The 24844-nt window shown below is 40.3% G+C and overlaps 1 protein-coding gene across 2 annotated transcripts in view; it reads right to left on the reverse strand.

Moving 5' to 3' along the window:
* Positions 1–24844, reverse strand: part of C7 (complement C7) — a 79475-nt gene that overhangs the window by 39702 nt on the left and 14929 nt on the right. For both annotated transcript variants that reach the window (NM_001432332.1, NM_001432331.1), the window contains 5 exon segments: positions 11838–11951; positions 14301–14544; positions 16426–16596; positions 23042–23180; positions 24307–24454. In NM_001432332.1, coding sequence (NP_001419261.1) covers positions 11838–11951; positions 14301–14544; positions 16426–16596; positions 23042–23180; positions 24307–24454 — 816 coding nt within the window.

Genomic DNA, 24844 nt, shown 5'->3' on the forward strand with positions numbered 1-24844 from the left:
TAATATCCCTAAGAATAGTTAAGCTCAAAAGCTGCCAAGCCCACCACCTTACAGGAGGCATGGGTATGTTGTTTTCACACCTCCCGTGTGACACAACCCATTCCTTCTATGGAAAGAAGATTAAGTCTCAGCCCCCAGTGGATGCTTTCATCTGCTCTTGGCTAACTTGACTTTTTCTAGCACTTCCCTGTTGGCCTCTCATCTTTTACTGTCCATCCTTTGACTTCTCACCTTAAGGGGTCATTTGTACGCTACTTCTCTTCCTTCTCTACAACTATACCTATGTAAACCATCACTTCTTTACTCCCGTGATCGACCTTTTAGCAGTGCTCACTAGCCACCAGAACCAAATTCAAATTCCTTAACACCATCTATATCAGCCGATCTGAATAACGTTATCAGCAAAGTAGTAGGATACAAAATATAACACACACACACACACACACACACACACACACACACACACACACACACAATCAATAGCTCTCCTAAATACAAAAGACAAATAGATTGACAAAAATCAGGGAAATATCACCTTCTACAAGATAAAATAAAAAATAAACCATCTTGGGAGACCTCTAACTCAAAGCAAGTAAGTGAAAGACTCATATAATAAAAACTTTAGGATGATGAAGAAAGAGAAAAAAGTCACCAGAAGATTCAAAGAACTCCCATTGTAAGAATGGCCAATCTACCAGAATCCACAGATTCAAGACAATACCCATTAAATTCTGACAGTCTTCCATTTCATATGAAAACACACACACAAACACACAAACACACACACACACACATATTTTGAACAGAACTGCAGGAGATATAGCCATTTCAGATTTCAACTTGTATTGCTAAGTTGTAATAATAAAAATAGCATGATACTGCATGAAAACTAACCTTTTGATCAGTGTAAGCAAGTCAAAACCTAGACATAATTCTACACACCTACAAACACCTGAATTTTTTCACAAAGGAAACAAAAAAAATTTTACACTAAAGAAAAGACAACTTCACCGGATAAACGGTTCTCTGCACCCAAATCCCGTGGGAGGGAGAGCTAAACCTACAGAGAGGCAGACACGCCTGGGAAACCAGAAGAGACTGCACTCTGCGCACATCCAGACGCCAGAGAAAAAAACCAAACGCCATCTGGAACCCTGGTGAACGGAGGCTCCCGGAAAGAGCGGCGCAGATCTCCTCGGTTGCTGCCGCCTCGGAGAGGTCTTAGGCAGTACCCCATGAGCACACTTGAGCCTCGGAACCTCAGGTAGGACCAACTTTTCCCCTGCAAGTGACCTGCCTGGTGAACTCAGGACACACAGAGGCAGAATTCCTCTGAGACCGGGCACTTCCTGTGTTTACCGGAAGTCCCACACCCGCAGATCCCGGCCCACAGCAGCTCTCTGCTCCCAAACCCCGTGGGAGAGAGACCTCACCGCCTGGTCAGGTGGGCACTCCTGAGGCTGCAGAGCGGAGGAGACCACCAACACTGCCCACCCCTGCCCACATCCCTGGCCCAAGAGGAAACTGTATAAGGCCTCTGGGTTCCCGTAGGGGAGGGCCCAGGAGCGGCAGGACCCCTGCGCCTGAGACACCGCCAGAACCTGAAGGAAACAGACTGGATAAACAGTTCTCTGCACCCAAATCCCGTGGGAGGGAGAGCTAAACCTTCAGAGAGGCAGACACGTCTGGGAAACCAGAAGAGACTGCACTCTGTGCACATCCAGACGCCAGAGGAAAACACCAAACGCCATCTGGAACCCTGGTGCACGGAGGCTCCCGGAAAGAGTGGCGCAGATCTTCCCTGTTGCTGCCCCCGCGGAGAGGACTTAGGCAGTACCCCACGAGCACACTTGAGCCTCGGAACCTCAGGTAGGACCAACTTTTCCCCTGCAAGTGACCTGCCTGGTGAACTCAAGACACAGGCCCACAGGAACAGCTAAAGACCTGTAGAGAGGAAAAACTACAAGCCCGAAAGCAGAACACTCTGTCCCCATAACTGGCTGAAAGAAAACAGGAAAACAGGTCTACAGCACTCCTGACACACAGGCTTATAGGACAGTCTACCTACTGTCAGAAATAGCAGAACAAAGTAACACTAGAGATAATCTGATGGCAGGAGGCAAGCGCAGGAACCCAAGCAACAGAAACCAAGACTACATGGCACCATCGGAGCCCAATTCTCCCACCAAAATAAACATGGAATATCCAAACACACCAGAAAAGCAAGATCTAGTTTCAAAATCATATTTGATCATGATGCTAAAGGCCTTCAAGAAAGACGTGAAGAACTCCCTTAGAGAACAAGTAGAAGCCTACAGAGAAGAATCGCAAAAATGCCTGAAAGAATTCCAGGAAAACACAATCAAACAGTTGAAGGAATTAAAAATGGAAATAGAAGCAATCAAGAAAGAACACATGGAAACAACCCTGGATATAGAAAACCAAAAGAAGAGACAAGGAGCTGTAGATAGAAGCCTCACCAACAAAATACAAGAGATGGAAGAGAGAATCTCAGGAGCAGAAGATTCCATAGAAATCATTGACTCAACTGTCAAAGATAATGTAAAGCAGAAAAAGCTACTGGTCCAAAACATACAGGAAATCCAGGACTCAATGAGAAGATCAAACCTAAGGACAATAGGTATAGAAGAGAGTGAAGACTCCCAGCTCAAAGGACCAGTAAATATCTTCAACAAAATCATAGAAGAAAACTTCCCTAACCTAAAAAAAGAGATACCCATAGGCATACAAGAAGCCTACAGAACTCCAAATAGATTGGACCAGAAAAGAAACACCTCCCGTCACATAATAGTCAAAACACCAAACGCACAAAATAAAGAAAGAATATTAAAAGCAGTAAGGGAAAAAGGTCAAGTAACATATAAAGGCAGACCTATCAGAATCACACCAGACTTTTCGCCAGAAACTATGAAGGCCAGAAGATCCTGGACAGATGTCATACAGACCCTAAGAGAACACAAGTGCCAGCCCAGGTTACTGTATCCTGCAAAACTCTCAATTAACATAGATGGAGAAACCAAGATATTCCATGACAAAACCAAATTTACACAATATCTTTCTACAAATCCAGCACTACAAAGGATAATAAAGGGTAAAGTCCAACATAAGGAGGCAAGCTATACCCTAGAAGAAGCAAGAAACTAATCGTCTTGGCAACAAAACAAAGAGAAGAAAAGCACACAAACATAACCTCACATCCAAATATGAATATAACAGGAAGCAATAATCACTATTCCTTAATATCTCTCAACATCAATGGCCTCAACTCCCCAATAAAAAGACATAGATTAACAAACTGGATACGCAACGAGGACCCTGCATTCTGCTGCCTACAGGAAACACACCTCAGAGACAAAGACAGACACTACCTCAGAGTGAAAGGCTGGAAAACAACTTTCCAAGCAAATGGTCAGAAGAAGCAAGCTGGAGTAGCCATTCTAATATCAAATAAAATCAATTTCCAACTAAAAGTCATCAAAAAAGATAAGGAAGGACACTTCATATTCATCAAAGGAAAAATCAACCAAGATGAACTCTCAATCCTAAATATCTATGCCCCAAATACAAGGGCACCTACATATGTAAAAGAAACCTTACTAAAGCTCAAAACACACATTGCACCTCACACAATAATAGTGGGAGATTTCAACACCCCACTCTCATCAATGGACAGATCATGGAAACAGAAATTACACAGAGACGTAGACAGACTAAGAGAAGTCATGAGCCAAATGGACTTAACAGATATTTATAGAACATTCTATCCTAAAGCAAAAGGATATACCTTCTTCTCAGCTCCTCATGGTACTTTCTCCAAAATTGACCATATAGTTGGTCAAAAAACGGGCCTCGACAGGTACAGAAAGATAGAAATAATCCCATGCGTGCTATCGGACCACCACGGCCTAAAACTGGTCTTCAATAACAATAAGGGAAGAATGCCCACATATACGTGGAAATTGAACAATGCTCTACTCAATGATAACCTAGTCAAGGAAGAAATAAAGAAAGAAATTAAAAACTTTTTAGAATTTAATGAAAATGAAGGTACAACATACCCAAACTTATGGGACACAATGAAAGCTGTGCTAAGAGGAAAACTCATAGCGCTGAGTGCCTGCAGAAAGAAACAGGAAAGAGCATACATATGTCAGCAGCTTGACAGCACACCTAAAAGCTCTAGAACAAAAAGAAGCAAATACACCCAGGAGGAGTAGAAGGCAGGAAATAATCAAACTCAGAGCTGAAATCAACCAAGTAGAAACAAAAAGGACCATAGAAAGAATCAACAGAACCAAAAGTTGGTTCTTTGAGAAAATCAACAAGATAGATAAACCCTTAGCCAGACTAACGAGAGGACACAGAGAGTGTGTCCAAATTAACAAAATCAGAAATGAAAAGGGAGACATAACTACAGATTCAGAGGAAATTCAAAAAAATCATCAGATCTTACTATAAAAGCCTATATTCAACAAAACTTGAAAATCTACAGGAAATGGACAATTTCCTAGACAAATATCAGGTACCGAAGTTAAATCAGGAACAGATAAACCAGTTAAACAACCCCATAACTCCTAAGGAAATAGAAGCAGTCATTAAAGGTCTCCCAACCAAAAAGAGCCCAGGTCCAGACGGGTTTAGTGCAGAATTCTATCAAACCTTCATAGAAGACCTCATACCAATATTATCCAAACTATTCCACAAAATTGAAACAGATGGATCACTCCCGCATTCCTTCTATGAAGCCACAATTACTCTTATACCTAAACCACACAAAGACCCAACAAAGAAAGAGAACTTCAGACCAATTTCCCTTATGAATATCGACGCAAAAATACTCAATAAAATTCTGGCAAACCGAATCCAAGAGCACATCAAAACAATCATCCACCATGATCAAGTAGGCTTCATCCCAGGCATGCAGGGATGGTTTAATATACGGAAAACCATCAACGTGATCCATTATATAAACAAACTGAAAGAACAAAACCACATGATCATTTCATTAGATGCTGAGAAAGCATTTGACAAAATTCAACACCCCTTCATGATAAAAGTCCTGGAAAGAATAGGAATTCAAGGCCCATACCTATACATAGTAAAAGCCATATACAGCAAACCAGTTGCTAACATTAAACTAAATGGAGAGAAACTCGAAGCAATCCCACTAAAATCAGGGACTAGACAAGGCTGCCCACTCTCTCCCTACTTATTCAATATAGTTCTTGAAGTTCTAGCCAGAGCAATCAGACAACAAAAGGAGGTCAAGGGGATACAGATCGGAAAAGAAGTCAAAATATCACTATTTGCAGATGATATGATAGTTTATTTAAGTGATCCCAAAAGTTCCACCAGAGAACTACTAAAGCTGATAAACAACTTCAGCAAAGTGGCTGGGTATAAAATTAACTCAAATAAATCAGTAGCCTTCCTCTACACAAAAGAGAAACAAGCCGAGAAAGAAATTAGGGAAACGACACCCTTCATAATAGACCCAAATAATATAAAGTACCTCGGTGTGACTTTAACCAAGCAAGTAAAAGATCTGTACAATAAGAACTTCAAGACACTGAAGAAAGAAATTGAAGAAGACCTCAGAAAATGGAAAGATCTCCCATGCTCATGGATTGGCAGGATTAATATAGTAAAAATGGCCATTTTACCAAAAGCGATCTACAGATTCAATGCAATCCCCATCAAAATACCAATCCAATTCTTCAAAGAGTTAGACAGAGCAATTTGCAAATTCATCTGAAATAACAAAAAACCCAGGATAGCTAAAACTATCCTCAACAATAAAAGGACTTCAGGGGGAATCACTATCCCTGAACTCAAGCAGTATTACAGAGCAATAGTGATAAAAACTGCATGGTATTGATACAGCGACAGACAGATAGACCAATGGAATAGAATTGAAGACCCAGAAATGAACCCACACACCTATGGTCACTTGATTTTTGACAAAGGAGCCAAAACCATCCAATGGAAAAAAGATAGCATTTTCAGCAAATGGTGCTGGTTCAACTGGAGGTCAACATGTAGAAGAATGCAGATCGATCCATGCTTATCACCCTGTACAAAGCTTAAGTCCAAGTGGATCAAGGACCTCCACATCAAACCTGATACACTCAAACTTATAGAAGAAAAACTAGGGAAGCATCTGGAACACATGGGCACTGGAAAAAATTTCCTGAACAAAACACCAATGGCTTATGCTCTAAGATCAAGAATCGACAAATGGGATCTCATAAAACTGCAAAGCTTCTGTAAGGCAAAGGACACCGTGGTTAGGACAAATCGGCAACCAACAGATTGGGAAAAGATCTTTACCAATCCTACAACAGATAGAGGCCTTATATCCAAAATATACAAAGAACTCAAGAAGTTAGACCGCAGGGAGACAAATAACCCTATTAAAAAATGGGGTTCAGAGCTAAACAAAGAATTCACAGCTGAGGAATGCCGAATGGCTGAGAAACACCTAAAGAAATGTTCAACATCTTTAGTCATAAGGGAAATGCAAATCAAAACAACCCTGAGATTTCACCTCACACCAGTGAGAATGGCTAAGATCAAAAACTCAGGTGACAGCAGATGCTGGCGAGGATGCGGAGAAAGAGGAACACTCCTCCATTGTTGGTGGGATTGCAGACTGGTACAACCATTCTGGAAATCAGTCTGGAGGTTCCTCAGAAAATTGGACATTGAACTGCCTGAGGATCCAGCTATACCTCTCTTGGGCATATACCCAAAAGATGCCCCAACATATACAAAAGTCACGTGCTCCACTATGTTCATCGCAGCCTTATTCATAATAGCCAGAAGCTGGAAAGGACCCAGATGCCCTTCAACAGAGGAATGGATACAGAAAATATGGTACATCTACACAATGGAATATTACTCAGCTATCAAAAACAACGGCTTTATGAAATTCGTAGGCAAATGGTTGGAACTGGAAAATATCATCCTGAGTGAGCTAACCCAAACACAGAAAGACATACATGGTATGCACTCACTGATAAGTGGCTATTAGCCCAAATGCTTGAATTACCCTAGATGCCTAGAACAAATGAAACTGGAGACGGATGATCAAAATGTGAATGCTTCACTCCTTCTCTAAAAGGGGAACAAGAATACCCTTGGCAGGGAAGAGAGAGGCAAAGATTAAAACAGAGACTGAAGGAACTCCCATTCAGAGCCTGCCCCACATGTGGCCCATACATATACAGCCACCCAATTAGACAAGATGGATGAAGCAAAGAAGTGCAGACCAACAGGAGACGGATGTAGATCTCTCCTGAGAGACACAGCCAGAATACAGCAAATACAGAGGCGAATGCCAGCAGCAAACCACTAAACTGAGAATAGGACCCCCGTTGAAGGAATCAGAGAAAGAACTGGAAGAGCTTGAAGGGGCTCGAGACCCCATATGTACAACAGTGCCAAGCAACCAGAGCTTCCAGGGACTAAGCCACTACCTAAAGACTATGCATGGACTGATCCTGGACTCTGACCTCATAGGTAGCAATGAATATCCTAGTAAGAGCACCAGTGGAAGGGGAAGCCCTGGGTCCTGCTAAGACTGAACCCCCAGTGAACTAGACTGTTGTGGGGAGGGTGGCAATGGGGGATGGTTGGGAGGGGAACACCCATAAGGAAGGGGAGGGGGGAGGGGGATGTTTGCCCGGAAACCGGGAAAGGGAATAACACTCGAAATGTATATAAGAAATACTCAAGTTAATAAAAAAAATAAATAAAAGACAAAAAAAAAGAAAGAAATACTCAAGTTAATAAAAAAAAAGAAGTAGCAAAAATAAATAGATAAATAAATAAATAAATAAATAAATAAATAAATAAATAAAAAATACAGCGATGTAAAGCATCAACATACTTCATGTATTGTAAGATGTAAGGATCTGGCTTGTTTCCTTTCTTAATAAAGTGCCTCACGTAGGACTGGAAAAAAAATTTAAAAAAAATTAAAATATAATAAAAGAAAAATGAAATGAAATGAAACAATAAAATTATAAAATAAGCAAGAAAAAAAAGAAAAGACAACTTCAATAAATGATGTTGATTAAAATGGATGGCTGCATACAAAAGAATGTAAACAGTTCTATACCTATCATCCAACACAAAACCCAACTCATATGAATCAGGGACCTCAACATAGGACCAGACACCCTGAATCTGATAGAAAAGAAAATGGGGGAATAGCCTTCAAATGATGGTCACAGGAAAAGACTTTCTGAACAGAGCGCTGTGAACATAGGTACTAAGATCCACAATTAATAAATGAGACCTCATGAAACCGAGAAGCTTCGTTCAATGAAGAACTACATCTTTCAGACAAAGTGACAGACTAAAAAATGGGGAAAGATATTCACCGATTATACATCTAATAAAGGGCTAATATGCAAAATATATAAGAACTTTTTAATGAACATCAAAAAATGATTTTAAAATGCAAAATTAAGCATAGAGTTCTCAAAAGATGAGACAAATATCTGAGAAGTAAAGAAATGTTCGACATCCTTAGCTATCAGGAAAATGGAAATTAAAACTACTTGGAAGTTCACCTTAACCCAATCCAAAATGGCCCAGATCAATAATTTTTAAACAACAACAACAAAATGACAGCTCTCGTTGGTGATCCCTGGTTGGAGAAGAACAAAGTTGTACAGCCACTGTGGAAATCGGTGTGGGGATTCCTCAGGAGGCTGGGCATGGATCTGCTTCAAGATCCAACCATACTACTTTAGAGCATATACCCAAAGGGCTCTGCATATACCCAAGGGACTCTACATCTTACTATAAAGACACTTGATCATCCATGTTCATTGCTGCTCTATTCATAATAGTCAGATATTGGAAACAATATAAATGTTTATCGACAGATGAATGGGTAATGAAAATGTAATCTATTTACATAATGAAATATTGTTCAGCTGTTAAAAAAAGTAAATTTACAGGCAAATGAATCAAGTTAGAAAAATCATCATTAGTGAGGTAACTGTGACCCCCCCCAAAAGACAAATACTGCGTGTCTTCTCTTAGATATAAATGTTAGCTTTTCAGCTTTTGATATGTGTGCTACAACCCGAATAATCACAGAGGTGAGGTGCCTAGTTGGGGACAGGAAGAGAGAAGAGGATCTCTCAAGGAAAAGGAAATAGAATGTAGTGTTGTGGAGAGATAAAGGGGAAACTAGAATAAAAATATTAAACAGGGAGGGGGATGAGAGAGTAGGGTAAGGGAGGGAATCTGGGGATGGAAAACTATCACCAAAGGCCATTTGATTTAAAAAAATGGAAATCTACTATTGAAGTTCCTAAACTACACATGTGTATAAATATAAGTGGAATCACTAAATAATTAGGGAGAGAATGATCCAACTAGACATCTTATATTGCAAGGTAACACCTTTAGTTCCAGGAATGAGTTACATCGTATTGAGTTGTTGTCAAAGGAGCCCCATGAAACCACACACACACACACACACACACACACACACACACACACACACATCACAGGCTATTGCCAAGGCTATGGGTTGCTCTCCACAACATGATTGTAAGACCCTATGCTGAATACAATATTTTTAATGTTCTTGAGCATGGAGAATTTGAACTGATGCCTAACTAAAAGCTTCACTCCTACTGACAAGCATTCATTGGGGCGGAAGGTGCTCTGTTCACTACAAAAGGAGAAAGGTAATCATCAATGTCACTCAGCTTGCAGCCTACAGCCATGAACTACATGTAAGATGTTCTAGTGTAACCGTGGCACAAAGGATATAGAAGTAATCAACCACTTTTTGGTTGGATTTAAGGCCCATCCCATGAGAAGGAACCCATCCATACCTGACACTGCTATCATGACCAAGAACCTGAAACTAGATGAATCATTGGCCTAACAGAAAACCTATTCTATTCTCTTAAAGGAACATAGGGATCTATGAGGAAGAGGAGGTAGAAAGGTTGTAAGAACCAGGAGAGATGAAGAAATGCAAGAGAACAATGTTTTCCAGAAACAACAGGACTGGTGCACACATGAGCTCACAGAGATGTGGCAACAGGCACAAAATCTACACAGGTTCAGGCCAGATGGGGTCCATCAATGAGATAGGGAAGTGGACATATCATATTCTGATCTGTTGTGTGGAATAATAAAAAGGCCACCATACTACCTGCCGGCTGACAGGCTGGAGGGCCTGGTCTGTTCTCATTTTTCTGACCCAAAGCACTGAAATCTTTCCACCTGACTCACTAGGTTCCCATGACGGGCTGCGGCCATGCCAGTCCCATACATCCAAATCACAGAGCTAGTTGGTTGCGCTTCCCCCAAACTCACTGCTTTGCCACCTTCTCGAAGGAACCCAGCTGAGTGGCCTTGTAAAGGAAAACACTGCACAAACTTTGTTTAGAATCAACAGGTAACACAATCTCTGGGTGCAGCAACTGTCATCCTAATTTGTAAGCCATTCTAAGTTAAATCCTCTGGTGGCAAATCCTGGCTGATCCACCATCCAAACCTGAAGCCTCCTGTTTGCTATTTCTTGTTCTCCCAGTTCTCCCCATCCAAAAGCAAGTCACCTTTTCCTGCCTCCTCTCTTCTCCTCTCTGACCCAGAAGTCCCACCTACTTCTCTCCCAGTGATTGGTCCCCTGAAATCTTTATTCTTTAAGGGAAAGTCCTGCCACACTGATCTGTTCCAAAGATTAGAACATTACATACTATGGCATCTTCCATTAAGAATTAATTAGGGGGTGTGGCTGGAGAGATGGCTCAGAGGTTAAGAGCACTGGTTGCTCTTCCAGAGGTCCTGAGTTCAATTCCCAGAAACCACATGGTGGCTCATCACTATCTGTAATGGGATCTGACGCCCCTCTTCTGGGATCCGATGCCCTCTTCTTGTGTGTCTGAAGACAGCTACAATACAGTCATATACATACAATAAATAACTTTTTTTAAAACAGACTTAATTCAGCTGGGGCTGTCATTCACTTGACCAAGAGACCATTCCTCAGGCAGGCTGATTCACATTAAAGCATGCTAAAGAGATATAATTGTCCAAGTGAGATAATGCACTTTTGTGTCACAGAAACTTGGTCTTTGGTACAGTCTCTTACAGAGGCTCTCCCGTACAGCTCTGCTATGTCTGCCTGCTTTCCATAATCCCAACTCTAAAGAGCCTGACTGTTCCTTTGACTTCTTTCCTATTTTCTTTCTGATCCTAGCTAAAGCCGAAGCATGTTTTCTCTGACATGCTAAGAGTTAGTGACCAGTATTAGTGCTTTTTCATCCAACCACACACGTTCAACCACGTAGCTCCATTGCGAAGCATGCTCAAAAGACATCGCTTTCTCTCTTCCCTTTCTCGATGAACTCTCCTGTAACCTCTGCTGATTTACAGCCTGTCTTCCCTATTGTTTTTTTCAAACTCTAATAATATTGTTCTCAAGCTTCCTAATCAGTCCATTTTTAAACTCTTTCATGAAAAATACTAGAAATGTAAAGAGGCCCCAATTTCCCTGTTACCGTATATTGCAAAACATGGAGGTCCCCTAAATTTCTGGTAACAAAAGGATCACTTGAGCCCAAGGGTTCAAGTGTAGATTAGTAACCATAGGAAACTGTCTCGATAAAGTAAAACAGAATAATTAAAAAATAAAGCAAGACATAAAAATAACCAAATAGACATTTTTAGGCAGAATACCTCCTAAAGATTAAAAAGCCCTGGAGACCAAAACTTAATTAATTATAAGAATGATCAAAGCTAAGCTAGTGATACAAATTGGACTCTTTCTCATTTACCTGAATTTGACTTGAAAATGTTTTCCAGTTCCTTACATCTCTGATTTGCTGATGATACAAAAATAAACTTAAAGTCTGAAGAGGAACATGCCTTCTCCTGGACAGATCCAAATCCTGGGAAGAAATGCAAAAGCCAAATGTTTAGTGTCTGTATTCATTAAAGACCTTCTTCGGTGTGTAGTCCAGTGTAGTTTCTAGCTGCTATGGTGGTTTGCTGAATGAGTAACAAAATGCTCAGTTTCGAGAGCTCTCTAAGGGCAATGTTCAGAAAACAGGATAGTTGAATTTGTTATTTTCCTCCTATTCGCTTTGGCTGAAGAGGGGTGGAGGGCAGGGACTCCCAAGTAAGTTTCACATAAACGAGTAGCAGAAACTGGATACTTCAAAGAGAACATCTTTTGCCCACTGGTCCTCAGTTTCTTAGAAATAAAACATAGATGAACACAGGAGTTTCTAAAAGCTGAACTGTACAAACTAATTCTTAAACTCCTGGCCCAACTAATTTGACCCCTCTGTCAATATCTGTGGTTCCTAACGATAGGAATTAGGAGCAAGACAGCCCTCCTTTGTAGGAGTTTAGTTGGGGGTACAAGCATAAAGAAAATAAAATGTCTACATGTCCTAGTGGAACAGGCCAAGAGTCAGCTCCAAGGGAATTGATGAACAGCAATGGATTCTTCCTAAGTGTTGAGATCAGGAACTAAATGCAGAAAACACTGATGCATTAAGAACCTGTCCATGTATTGATGGACATGTAGGCTGCTTTCATATTTTGGTATTGTGAAGGCTAAGTATATAGCACAACAGTAGAAACTAAGAGTTGGTGACCAGTGAAACAAGGAAGATTATCAATAAATTACTCATTTGATTTTCCCTAAGAAATATTGTCTGATCTTGACAACAAATTCTAGCGAACATAAGGAAAAAAGAACCCTGCTCATTACTGTTGGGAATGTAACCTGGTATAGGAACAATGGAAATCAGTATGGAGTTATCATTCATGACTCTACCACTCCTGGTACTCCTATATCCCAAGGACTGACTCTACGTCAGTACACTGAGACATACATGCACATCCATGTTTATTGTGGCATTATTCACAACATGATAGAAGGATATCAAACCGGCTTAGTTGTTTATCAACAGGTGAATCAGGATAAAGAAAATGTGCATAAACACAATGGAATTTCATTCTGCTAAAAAGAAAAATTAATGAAATCATGACATTTACAGGAAAATTGAAGAAACTAGAAAACATTGCATTACATGAAATAAGCCAAAATTGGAGAGACAGGTACTAATACTTTTCCTTCACGTGGGAAACCTAGATTTAAATGTGGGGAGAAAACAACTGGACCAGGGGCTGTCCTGACTCTGTTACCTCCCTGTGGATCCTCTTCACCTAACTGGGAGGATTTGTCTGGCTTCAGTGGGTGTGGATGTGCCTAGTCCTGAAATGACTTGATATGCCAGGGTTGGTTGGTACCCAAGGAGCCTCTCCCTTCTCAAAGGAGAAGAGGGAGGGGCTAGAAAAAGGAACTGGGGGGACTGGGAGGGAAGATGGGCTGAGGTCATTAATTAATTAATGAAAAAATTAATGTGGAGAGATGTTGTGATTTGAATATGTTTGGCCCAGAGAGTGGCACTATTAAGAGGTGTGGTCTTGTTGGAGGAAGTGTGTCAGCACTGTGGGCATGGGCAATAACACTCTCCTCCTAACCATGTGGGAGCCAGTCTTCTCCTAGCAGCCTTCAGATGAAGATGTAGAACTCGCAGCTCCTCCAGCACCATGCCTGCCTGGATGCTGCCATGCTTCCACCCTGATGATAATAGACTGAACCTCTGAAACTATAAGCAAACCCCAATTAAATGTTGTCCTTATAAGAGCTGCCCTGGTCATGGTGTCTCTTCACAAAAATGGAAACCCTAACTAAGACAGGAGAGTGAGAAGAAAGAGAGAGAAAAAAAAGAAGTGTTGGGAATGGGGACTGATGAATATGCGACAGGAAAGTAAAGGGGACAAGAGGAGAGGGAAAGGGCTAAGCAAGAGGGACATTGGATACAAAGAAAAGACCACAGACAAGTGGAATAAATAAAAACAAAAAATATATAAAGATGTGTAACAAATCCATTACTTTGTAAGCTAACTTAAACATGTTCTTTTCAAAAGAAGTACTTTTTAATCCGAGAAGTGGGAAAGTTTGTAACATATTATAAAATCTAACATTCTCTAGAGACAGGTGATAAGGGTAATGGTTTAGCTCGACATTATTCAAAAGAGTAGGCAGACATTGCTTAAATCCTGTGAGAATTTGAGTACAGTGTTATAGATTCCTGCAATTTTGGACTCCTCTGAAATGTAAAGCTCTATCAAATTTTAAAGCTCGAAAGCTTAAGTCAACCACATATATGCTCCCATTAAAGCTCTTCAAATGCTTTTAGATGACATTTTAAATACCATACCCCTGTGTTTGACATCTCCTGAATCCACATAAAATAGAACTCTATATTCTCCTCCTAAGGACCCGGACTGCAGGTAATGTGTCCCATACTGGTCAATTAACCGTCGGTAGGCACTATAGTCATACAGAGTGGGAAGGTGGGAGAGTTCCCTCCAGAATGGCTCCGCAAGTTGTAAAAATTCAGGATTATTATTAATAAACTGGGCCACTTCAACCGTGTTCTGAACAACCAACAGTTTATAACTCTGTGGGAAAGAGAAAAAATAAACAACATTTTAGGTAGATGAAAAAAGATATGAAAAATAGTTCCCTATCTGTCATCTTGATCAGCTGCCAATTCCAGCCACCCAGTTTGATTTTTCTGGAGTTTGGGGACCCCTATGGAAGAGTCAGGGCAAGGATTGAAGATGCTGAAGGAGATGAAACCCCATAGGAAAACCAACAGTGTCAACTAACCTGAACCCCCGGGAGCTCCCTGAGACAAAGCTACCAACCAAAGAGCATACCTGAGCTGGTCTGATCCCGCCTCCTCCCTCCACAGATATGTAGCAGAGGGCTGCCTTGTCTGGCCTCGGTGGGAAAGTATGCATCTAACCCTGTAGAGACTTGATCCCCCAGGGTGGAAGGGCATGGGGTGGGGCACCCTCTCAGAGGAGGAGAGGAGGGATGGGCAGAAGAACTATGTAAGGGGTTAGGATGCAATATGAAAACTCTTTAGCACTTGGTGTGTAAATAAATAAAATAATTAATAAAATGACTTTAAAAAGACACAATCATAGTTGATGGCTTCTTTCAGTAGGGAGCAGGGGGTGCATGGACTCAGTTTTCTTTAAGAGGCTGGCCACTGGGAGTCTGACCATGTTTGGTGAGCCTAAGTGCAAAGTGGAATAGGTGCAAGGACGGGAGAGTGGATCGGCGATGAACGAGAAGCAAGTGTGTTCAGGGTTCATTGCACGAAATTCAAAAAAAATCAGTAAAATATCCTGGGGGGGATCTTAGCCTCACATTATATTCAATTGCTTTAAGAGCAACCATGACCAACAGGACTGGGAAGACATTAGAAAAGAAAAGTTACAATATTTTTACAAAGATGAGGTCTTTGATGAGGTCTCTGCTAGGCCCACCTTCATGAAGTAACTGGGGAATTCTGAAGCCCAAATAAGGATAATATCTCATCAATGCTCATCTCAATTAGGAAAAGAGAATCAGCATCATTACACCTGCTAAGCTGGTTTTGAAATTAGTGTTCAAAGTAATAATAGACTTTAGAGTCATGCTTGACCATGACTCATAGGTAAGGACAATATGTTGCCTATCTCCCATACTGGGTATTTTCAGATTAAGCTGCTCATTTAATAATCATCATTTCCTAATCGCAGCAGACCTGCACTAAAGCCCTGCAAGGTGAACAGTGTAATACAGAGATGATAAACAATTTAACTCAAATTCCTTCAGCCAGCTTCTCGGTTAGAAAACAGTTAAGACCACTTTCTACTTATGCCACCCTTTCATGATTAGGCAAACTAACTTTGCAAATCCATCAGGCATGATGGTGCAGGCCTGTTAACCCAGAACTCTAGAGGTAGAAGGATGTGTAGGTCAAGGCCATAATGGACTACCTGAGACCCTGCAGAAAGAAAAAAGGAAGGGATGGAGGGAGGGAGGGAGGGAGGGAGGGAGGGAGGGAGGAAGGAAGGAAGGAAGGAAGGAAGGAAGGAAGGAAGGAAGGAAGGAAGGAAACAAGCCAGACATTATGGTACACAACTATAATCCCAGCATTTGGGAAGTGGAAAGCAAGGTGATCAGTGGTCCAAGGCTAGACTCAGCTGCATCACAAATTCAAGGCCAGACTGGCACTACATAAGACCTGTCCCAAATAATAATTGATGCTGCTGCTGCTGATGCTGCTGCTGATGATGATGATGATGATGCTATAGACAAATACTTGAAAGAAAAAAAATAAATACATTATCAAAAATAACCCAAAAAATGTACCATTATCATTGTCTCTTAAAGAAGTTACTTTTGCTTTAATGTAAATCAAGAACCTAGTACACTTTTGCTAATGATAATAACAAGTCAAAACTAGTTTAAAATGGAAAAAATAACTAATGTTTCATACTAACCTTTTTCATGTAGATTTCCTTGGTACTTGAACTCTGAGTGTGTCGATTTGATGAGGAGGAGAAAAATAAGAACCTGTTTGAACTAGATGATGTATAGTCTGTGGATGTATGCTTTACGTAAGACCAACTGCTGTTGTAAAATTCATAGTTAAAATCATTATCTATTTTGACCTATAAGGAAAAGAAGAATTTTTACTATAGGGACTTGGTATGTATTCAAAATGCTTCTGTTGTATCTTTTAAGATGCATCTTTCTTCACACACACTCATGAACACAAATCTCTCCACTTACATAAAACAGCTATGGCTCCCGTCTAAGTCAGACTGTCTACAGTGTTCTAAGAGGCCGGCACTGCAGCTGAGCAGGACCTGTAGCATCAATAATAGTAACTCCAAGCAACTCACGAAACACATTTGTGTACAGACTTACTTCAGTTTTTGCTCATTTTCTTTACTAAGAACTTAGCCCAAACGTGAGCAATCTGTACAGCTCTACCAACAGAGAGCTTGAAGCATTTAACTCTTGATGTTCCACACTGAAGAATAGAGAAAGCAAAAGATTGTTTCTAATGTGAAACAATCAGATTATTTGGATTTTGTAGCATGATACTAGTTTAAACTTGCTGATTCTGTGGAATTAATGCTAAAACTCAATTATCTTTTTCTACTGGAAATTTAAAACAAACCACATTTTAGTCACCAGGGGCCTAGAAGTGTCTTTCATGGGACAAAAAAAAAAATATGACTTCTTTATCCTGGATTTTCCCTTGCATCAAATTCATATAAATCCAAAAGCTGGCAACTGCCATAAATAGACCAAGACCCTTGTGGGAAGCATGAGGGTGCGCACTTTAGGCTGTCTCCTGCACAAAGGAGACCAAATCCGTGCAATCGCACTACATAGCTACAGGATCCAGCACTAGAAAATGACATACTTTTTTTTCACTATTTTGTAAGAGAATCCCTCATGTAAAAGTCTCTTAGTTTCTCAAAATTACAACCAACAAATATGCTAAAAAAAAAAAAATAATGCGAGTTCTCACAGTGTAAAACAAAGCCCGCTCAAGGGTTTCTTTTACCAGCTCCTATTTTCTGTCTTAGTCAAGTTGGAGCTAATCTTCCACAAGCATTTCTATTGCACACACATCTGTTTTTGTGATCAAAGCATGAATAAATGCAGACAGAACAAAAGAGATGAAAATGAAGAATTCCCAACACGACACGGAAAAGACTAGAAATTATGCAGCCATCCTAAATGATGTTTCTGAAGGAAAGTATTTATATTGTTGGATTCAATAGTGTGTGGGGAGGGGGGGAAATCTGACTATCAGAATTCTATATCCCACACAATGGTACCCTTTTCCCATAGGGGCAAAAAAAAAAAAAAAGACCAGAATTAAAACAGACCAAAGTACCGAAAGGTATTACAATTTTAGCCAATGTTAAAAATTAGGAATGCATTGAAATTTAAGCTTCTGTTGATCAAGGGAAATAATCAAAGACAGTCTACTCAATGGGGGGGGGGAATTTTTCCCAGCTATACAAATGATAGGGATTAATATATAAACCCTATAAAGAACTCAAAATATTTAATACAAACACATACGTTTTAAAAAGACAACATTCAACAAATAGACGAGGGGAACTGAGCCAGCAACTCTAGAGAGAATGTGTACTGTAGTGGGAACAAGGAAGAAGCAAAGCCACTAGTGACATTAAATTTGTGCAACCAGTACGGATATCAGCATGGAGGGTCCTCCGAACACTGAAACTAGATCTACCATATGATCCAGGTATGCCAGCCCTGGGTATATACAAAAGAAATATAAGACAGGATACTGCAGAGATACTTGGCATGGTTGATAATATCAGTTAGAGTCACATAACCAAAATCTAGAATCAGCCTAGAAGTTCGCCAAGAGATGAAAGGATAAGCAAAATGTGGCATATAAAAACACGTGTGTACAAAGAAGCCATAATGAACCCCATTGTTTCGCATGATAACCTAAAGTATTACTAAAACTAAATGAAAATATGTGCTGCGTATACCATATGTAGTATCTTTTCAATAACATAATAAAGTTACGGCATTTACAGAAAAATAGATGGAAGTGGACATCATTAGTGAAATAAGTGGAGCTCAGAAGTAAAATGTTGTGTGTTTTCTCTAATAGATGGAACCTACAGTTAAAGGTGGTAAGTTAGGTAGGTAGATTAGATAGATAGACAGACAGACAGACAGACAGACAGACGGGCGGGCGGGCGGGCGGGCGGGCGGGCGGGCGGATGGGTGGGTGGGTGGATGGATGGATAGAAAGAAAGAAAGAAAGAAAGATAGATAGATAGATAGATAGATAGATAGATAGATAGATGACAGATAGATAGACAGACAGATATAGGCAAGCAGTGAAAGCAGCAGGCAACTTGGAAGAAGGAAGAACATCAGTAGGAGAAGAAGAGACTCAAAAGGCAATGTAAGAGAATATGAGCAAAGCAGGATGACAAGCACATATGAAAATGTCATGATACAAGCACTGTAGCTCTCATGGGTAACTCCATCACTTCAAAGGCTGAGAATCATGACACACAAGGCTAGACTACTTTGTGAGTTCCAGGCCAGAGTTACAGAATAAAACGATCTCAAAAGGAAGAAAGCAATAAAGAAGAAAGATATTTTAATGAAACATCGATTCATATGTACACATGCTAAATGCAGAAAACAAGAAAAGATGGGTTTTAACATAATTCATTTTATTCTAATTTTATTTTCATTACGCACAACTGCACACATACACACAAAATTAAAATAAAATAAATGTGACAGTTTTCCTCAATCACAACTGCCTCTGGATCATTTGGATTCAGATAACCAATATTGAAGTTATTTTTATTTGGATTTCTTTTGAGAAATAAGAATCTACTGCCAAATTTTCTGCTTCTTTTTCCCACCTTCACATCTACAACTCAAAGCTCTTCCTGATTATGCAAATGATACTCTTAGCTGCTTTGGTGCAACTGGTTTCTCCTCACTCCTGTGTAGTCTACCCATGGCTGAGATTCTTTCTCAATATAGTGCAATCTTGGTAATTTCCCCTCCTCCACCTCAAATAACAGCTCCCAATCACTGATCAAAACATCTAACACACTAGCATCTCAAGGTCTCTTGACAATTATTTAATGGCTGACACGCCTATCACTCACAACATAGAGACCTGTTCTTCAACTTGCTAGCCTCTCGTGCTATTAATATCTCTCACTTCTCATTGCTTTCCCATTTCAGGTTAGACATCACAGTTCTGCCCCCACCAGCGTCTTCTCTATGAAAACTTCTTGTCCTCTCAGTAAACTCTATCTTTCTCTGACCAGAAACCCCTTAATGTCTATCAAAAACCTTTCTTCTTTCCTCTCCTCTTTCCCCTCCTTTTTCTGGTCATTCATAACCTTCATTCTTTAATCCATCTGGTTTTAACTCCTTTCTGTTACTGTGAAGCACCTCTTACACAACTATTTTTTCATGTGTTCCTTCTCTCCTCCTGTCTGTCATTCCCATTATAACCAAAACTATTAGAAAATCACAGTATAAACATTTATAGTATAAGCAGCTATAAAGACAGATTATATATTATATGAGCCTATAAATACACAGGTGGGAATCTATACATATATTTCATGTCAATACCAGTATTGGAGCCTGGCATATACTCATAATGTTTAGAACTGAAGTGTATTGGGTTTCAGATATTTTTAATCTTAGTATACTTGTATATATAAAATGAGATATGTTGGGATTTAAGACATGTCTAAACACATTGTACATTTTCAGTTCATATATAACATGTACACATGGTCTAAAGTTAATCTTAATAATATTTTTTTAATATTTGCCCATGAAGCATAGTGTCGGGAGATGGAGTTCTCCACTCTATGTCGCTATTCCAAAAGTTTCAGATTTTTAATAATTTTAAATTTGAGATATTCATAATAGGTACAATCAACTTTTATGAGAAATAGTATCCATGTGAAAAATATCCAGGTGAAATTCTTGCAGCAGTGATTGTAATATGAAGATTCTCATATGAGAACTACTTTTCTCACTGCCTCAATTATCCCAGATTAGAAGGAAGATCAAATAATCTTCGATATCATCCTCATACAGATAGCATTAAAATTGGCTTTTTCATTATTCCTTTGTGAGTATGTGTGTATATGTATGTGTGTGTGTTTGTGTGTGTGCAAAAGTCTTCAAGCAAATGATGAAATATGAAATACATTCATAATCCATATCAGGAGAATCCACGACCTGTACCCGGCATGGTCTATAACTTATGCCCATCTACAACCTGTCACATGCCAAGAATGAAGGAAGCCAAATGTCACCATCCCAAGCAACTCAAGAGACCTAGCATATGCTTGGTTTTCAGTAGACTTTTGTGTGTGAAAAGTATGAAGAAATAGAGAATACATATAGCAAGGTCTGTACCTTAGTCATGAAGAAACCGGGTTCTGCCTAAAAAATGGCATTGTTAATAACCAAAACACAGCTTGTAAGAGATCAGACATGTTTTATGCCTATTAATATGCATGTCCCAAGTGACTCAAAAGCCACCCTCTACCCTGTGGAGAACTGACCCGTGGGCCCCAGCTCGGTTCATTTGAACTCTGGGGACACTTGCTGCCCTGTCTGCACATCTGCATTTAGCACTCAGATGACTGGCTCACTGCCTGTTGCTTCCGCCTCGATTCCCTCAGGCTGGATTTGCAAATCATTGCTATTCCACACTCAGTAACAGGCTATAATTTCCCTCTGCTTCTGACAAACACCTTCACTCTCAGTGACGGGCAAGGCATTTCAGACGTCAATCCCCAAACCACCCAAACCACGCTCTGCTGAGAAAAAGGAATGTCAGGATCCCGCTGTGGTTAAATCATTCTCTTCAGAAGCCACAGGCTTCTAACGCGTCTGCCTTCTAACTAACTCAGAAATGTTCTTCCTCGTTATTTCCTTTCCTTTGTAACACCCTAAATTTGACCCTTCTGAAAATTCATATGCAATTTCTCTCCCTTATAATAATGAAAGAATTAGTAACGTATCTTCCCAGGAATGAGAGTTGAACAATAATTACTAGGATCCGCATACATATATCTCACGTTCTCCCTCCTAGACAGAGGTTACATTATAACACTTGGTATTCGTTATATAGAATTCACAATTGAAAAAGAGACTAAAGACAAGAAATGGGGGAGACAAAAATAAGACAGAAAAATAAAGGGCTGCGAAATCCGAATCTCTGGATCTAGGTTACGCTGATGTAATGTGGAAACATGGAATAGGCTGAAGTCCTCCATGCCTCTATACATGACAAAATAGCAAAATATTATCTTATAGCACTAAGAATAGTACAAGAATTTAATCTACACCAGTTTCCTAAAAGAGCAAATACAGAGTAGAGATTCAAACCTTGGTAACTACAGCTGTTCCTCGAATCTGTTTTGTCCCACTTGCTTGGCTCAATAACCCTTTTCAGCATATTGTAACTGCATGTGTCAGAGGTTGATGGTTGGTTCCCATGCATGCATGCCATGCACTTGTATCAAATCCACCCCCTCTATTATTCACTTTGATTTCTCTTTTTCTCACCACCTTCCCAATCCCTGGTACTCCTTGACTTAATACTCCATGATTTAATGCGTGTTCACAAAACTAGCTCATTCTGCTATAAATTGGAGGTTGATGCTTAGTATTCCAACTCAAAGTTGCTTCTACATAGGCCTAATCTGAGTGAGCAGAGGGGGTCCATCTGTCTCAACAGCCGTCATTTTTGTTTACAAATCTGAACGTTAAATGTAAGGATAACTCAACTGGAAATGCAGGAAATTCTGAGATGAAGGAAAGAAAAGAACAGGAAGGGAGCTGTTGGGAGCTGAAGTCAACAAAGAGGTTAAAACGGAATGAGACCAGAAACTCCACTTTGGCGAGGTTGTTAGGAGAGTTTTGAAGGTCCGGGTATGAACTGGGATGGATGAAATATGTTCAGAGTATTGAACTGGGAAACTCTCTTCCTCTACCCAAATCCTCAGGAAAGTGTCCAAAACCCTTAAGTATTTTGTATAAGCAGATATTGTGTGCTGGTACCAAGAAACAGGATGAGAACAAATGAGGGGCCATCCAAGGAGCAGAAGCTGGGAGCAAAAGGATACGCTAATCCAAAGCAAAGAGGAGCAGTCAGGTCAGACCCGTGTGGAGAGCATGAACCCATGACTGTGCTCACATACAAACTGATGATGCAACCATTTTGGAGACATAGTAAAGTTTCATTGGTGCAGATCCTACAAAACGATGATCTGAAAAGCAGGCTGTATAACCCAAAGAAACTCCAACTCGTTTGTGTAAGATTCATGCATATGAATGTTGAAAGCATTTTCATCAGAAAAAAATGGGAATATATATTTTCATATATATTTATAATATAACATTATATAAAATTTTAAAACAATACAAAACTGACCATATATTAGGTCAACAAATTCTAAACAAACACCAAAATCTTGAGGTACACAAGCAATGATCGCTGACATGTCACTGACTACAATTAACCACATCGGGATAATTAAGTACCTGAAAGGTATAAGAGAGGATATTTCCACTCAGTCTGTAGAAATCTCTTCCGTCCCCGCTGAACACTTTCCTGCACTGACCACCGAAACTTTTGGTGTTGATGACTCTGTTCCTAAACTGGCCAGTAAGTGCATTGTAACTGTGAGGAGGAGAGAAAGGAGGCAGGGGTAGGGTGAGGAGATTAAAAAACAGAACTAGTATCTGCTTGGGATAGGGAGGAAGGGAATGATTAAAGGCTTCTAGAAGTCCATCATTAGGGGCTGGGGATTTAGCTCAGTGGTAGAGCGCTTACCTAGGAAGCGCAAGGCCCTGGGTTCGGTCCCCAGCTCCGAAAAAAAAGAACCAAAAAAAAAAAAAAAAAGAAGTCTGTCATTAATATCCTCTACAGTTTAACACCTGGGAAGCCGCATAAAAGAGAGCAAACACTAATGCCTCCTGTCCATTAGCCAGCTCCTCCTGATGACAGAAGAGCTAACACTAACAGCAGAGGAGATCCAACATCCTGTCAGCCTGAGAACAGATTCGGGAAGCAAGGGCCTTTTGTAGCTATGGCAACAGCTGCTTTAGAATTGATTCTATAGATGAAAACCAATACGACTAAGGTTACTGGGGAGGAGAGGTTGTTTCTACAATGAGTTTCCATCTGATTCTCCCGGTATGCCGAAGAGGATTAGACAAAGTAACTCTCTGCCCTGTTTTTTTTCTGTTAAAAACTTGAAGATATTATTGGAAAATACACATTGATTTTTGTAAGATAGATTATTTTAGAAAAATAGAAGCCTACAATTGACTTCATCCTGAATTTCTAAAAACAAAAGTATTCCTTGATAACTTCACTTTCAGTTCTGACCCTCTCCTGTCTCTCCTCCTTCCTCCCCTCTCTCTCTTCTCTCATTTCTCTTTCTCTCTGTGTCTTTCTGTCTCTGCTTCTCTCTCCTTCTCCTTCTTCTCCTTCTCCTTCTCCTCCTTCTCCTCCTTCTCCTCCCTTTAGAGGGACCAACTGTCCAGGTTTCCCTGAGGAGGAAAGGTTCCCTTGACGTAAGGTTTTCAGTGCTAAGCCCAGGTGTATCTGGAACCACAGCTCACTCTCCGTCTTACCTCACGCACCTATAGGTATCCAGTTATGAATTTTTAATTGAAGTAGGATGTGGCAAAGATGTCTAAGCTATTGGGTAACTTATTATTCAATTCATCTAACCATAAAACAGAGCAAAAGTAAAAACTGCAATCCATCAGTAGTCTTGGAAGGCCGGTCAGCACCTTACCCGTTGCCGGTAAGTTCTATGTTGGGAGGGGGTTTAACAGTGTCACAGGAAGGTCTGCTTTCGGCACCCTCGCATCTGTCTTCATCAGCACCATCTTCCTCACAGTCAGAATCCCCATTGCAAACCAACGATTTGCTGATGCACTGACCTGGATGGGAAAGAAACACCCAGAAAATATAAAAGAAGGAGGAAGGAGAAACGAGGGCTGGGGTCACCCCCAGCACTGCACTGAGAGACTAGTGTGGGTTTCAGACAAATCCTCAGATTGTCTGGAAAAGAACTCGTGATGGTTTTGGTCTCCATTTTGAAGACTACAGAAGTGATTTTCACCTTCCCTGGGTGCAAATTGAAAATAGATCTGAACCCAAAAGTCCAGAGTCAAACCACTATGATTGAGCATTGTTGTCTACATCCTCCAAGTTCCGCACAACGGTACTTACTGGTGAAACAGATTGCTCTCTATCTCTCGGCTTTATTTTTTCTGTAATTGTTAACCAAGATGGCAAACGTGTGCTTTTTTTCTGTGATTAATGTGTAA

This window comes from Rattus norvegicus, chromosome 2 (assembly GCF_021556685.1).
Source record: "Rattus norvegicus strain SHRSP/BbbUtx chromosome 2, alternate assembly SHRSP_T2T, whole genome shotgun sequence".
Lineage (NCBI taxonomy): Eukaryota > Metazoa > Chordata > Mammalia > Rodentia > Muridae > Rattus > Rattus norvegicus.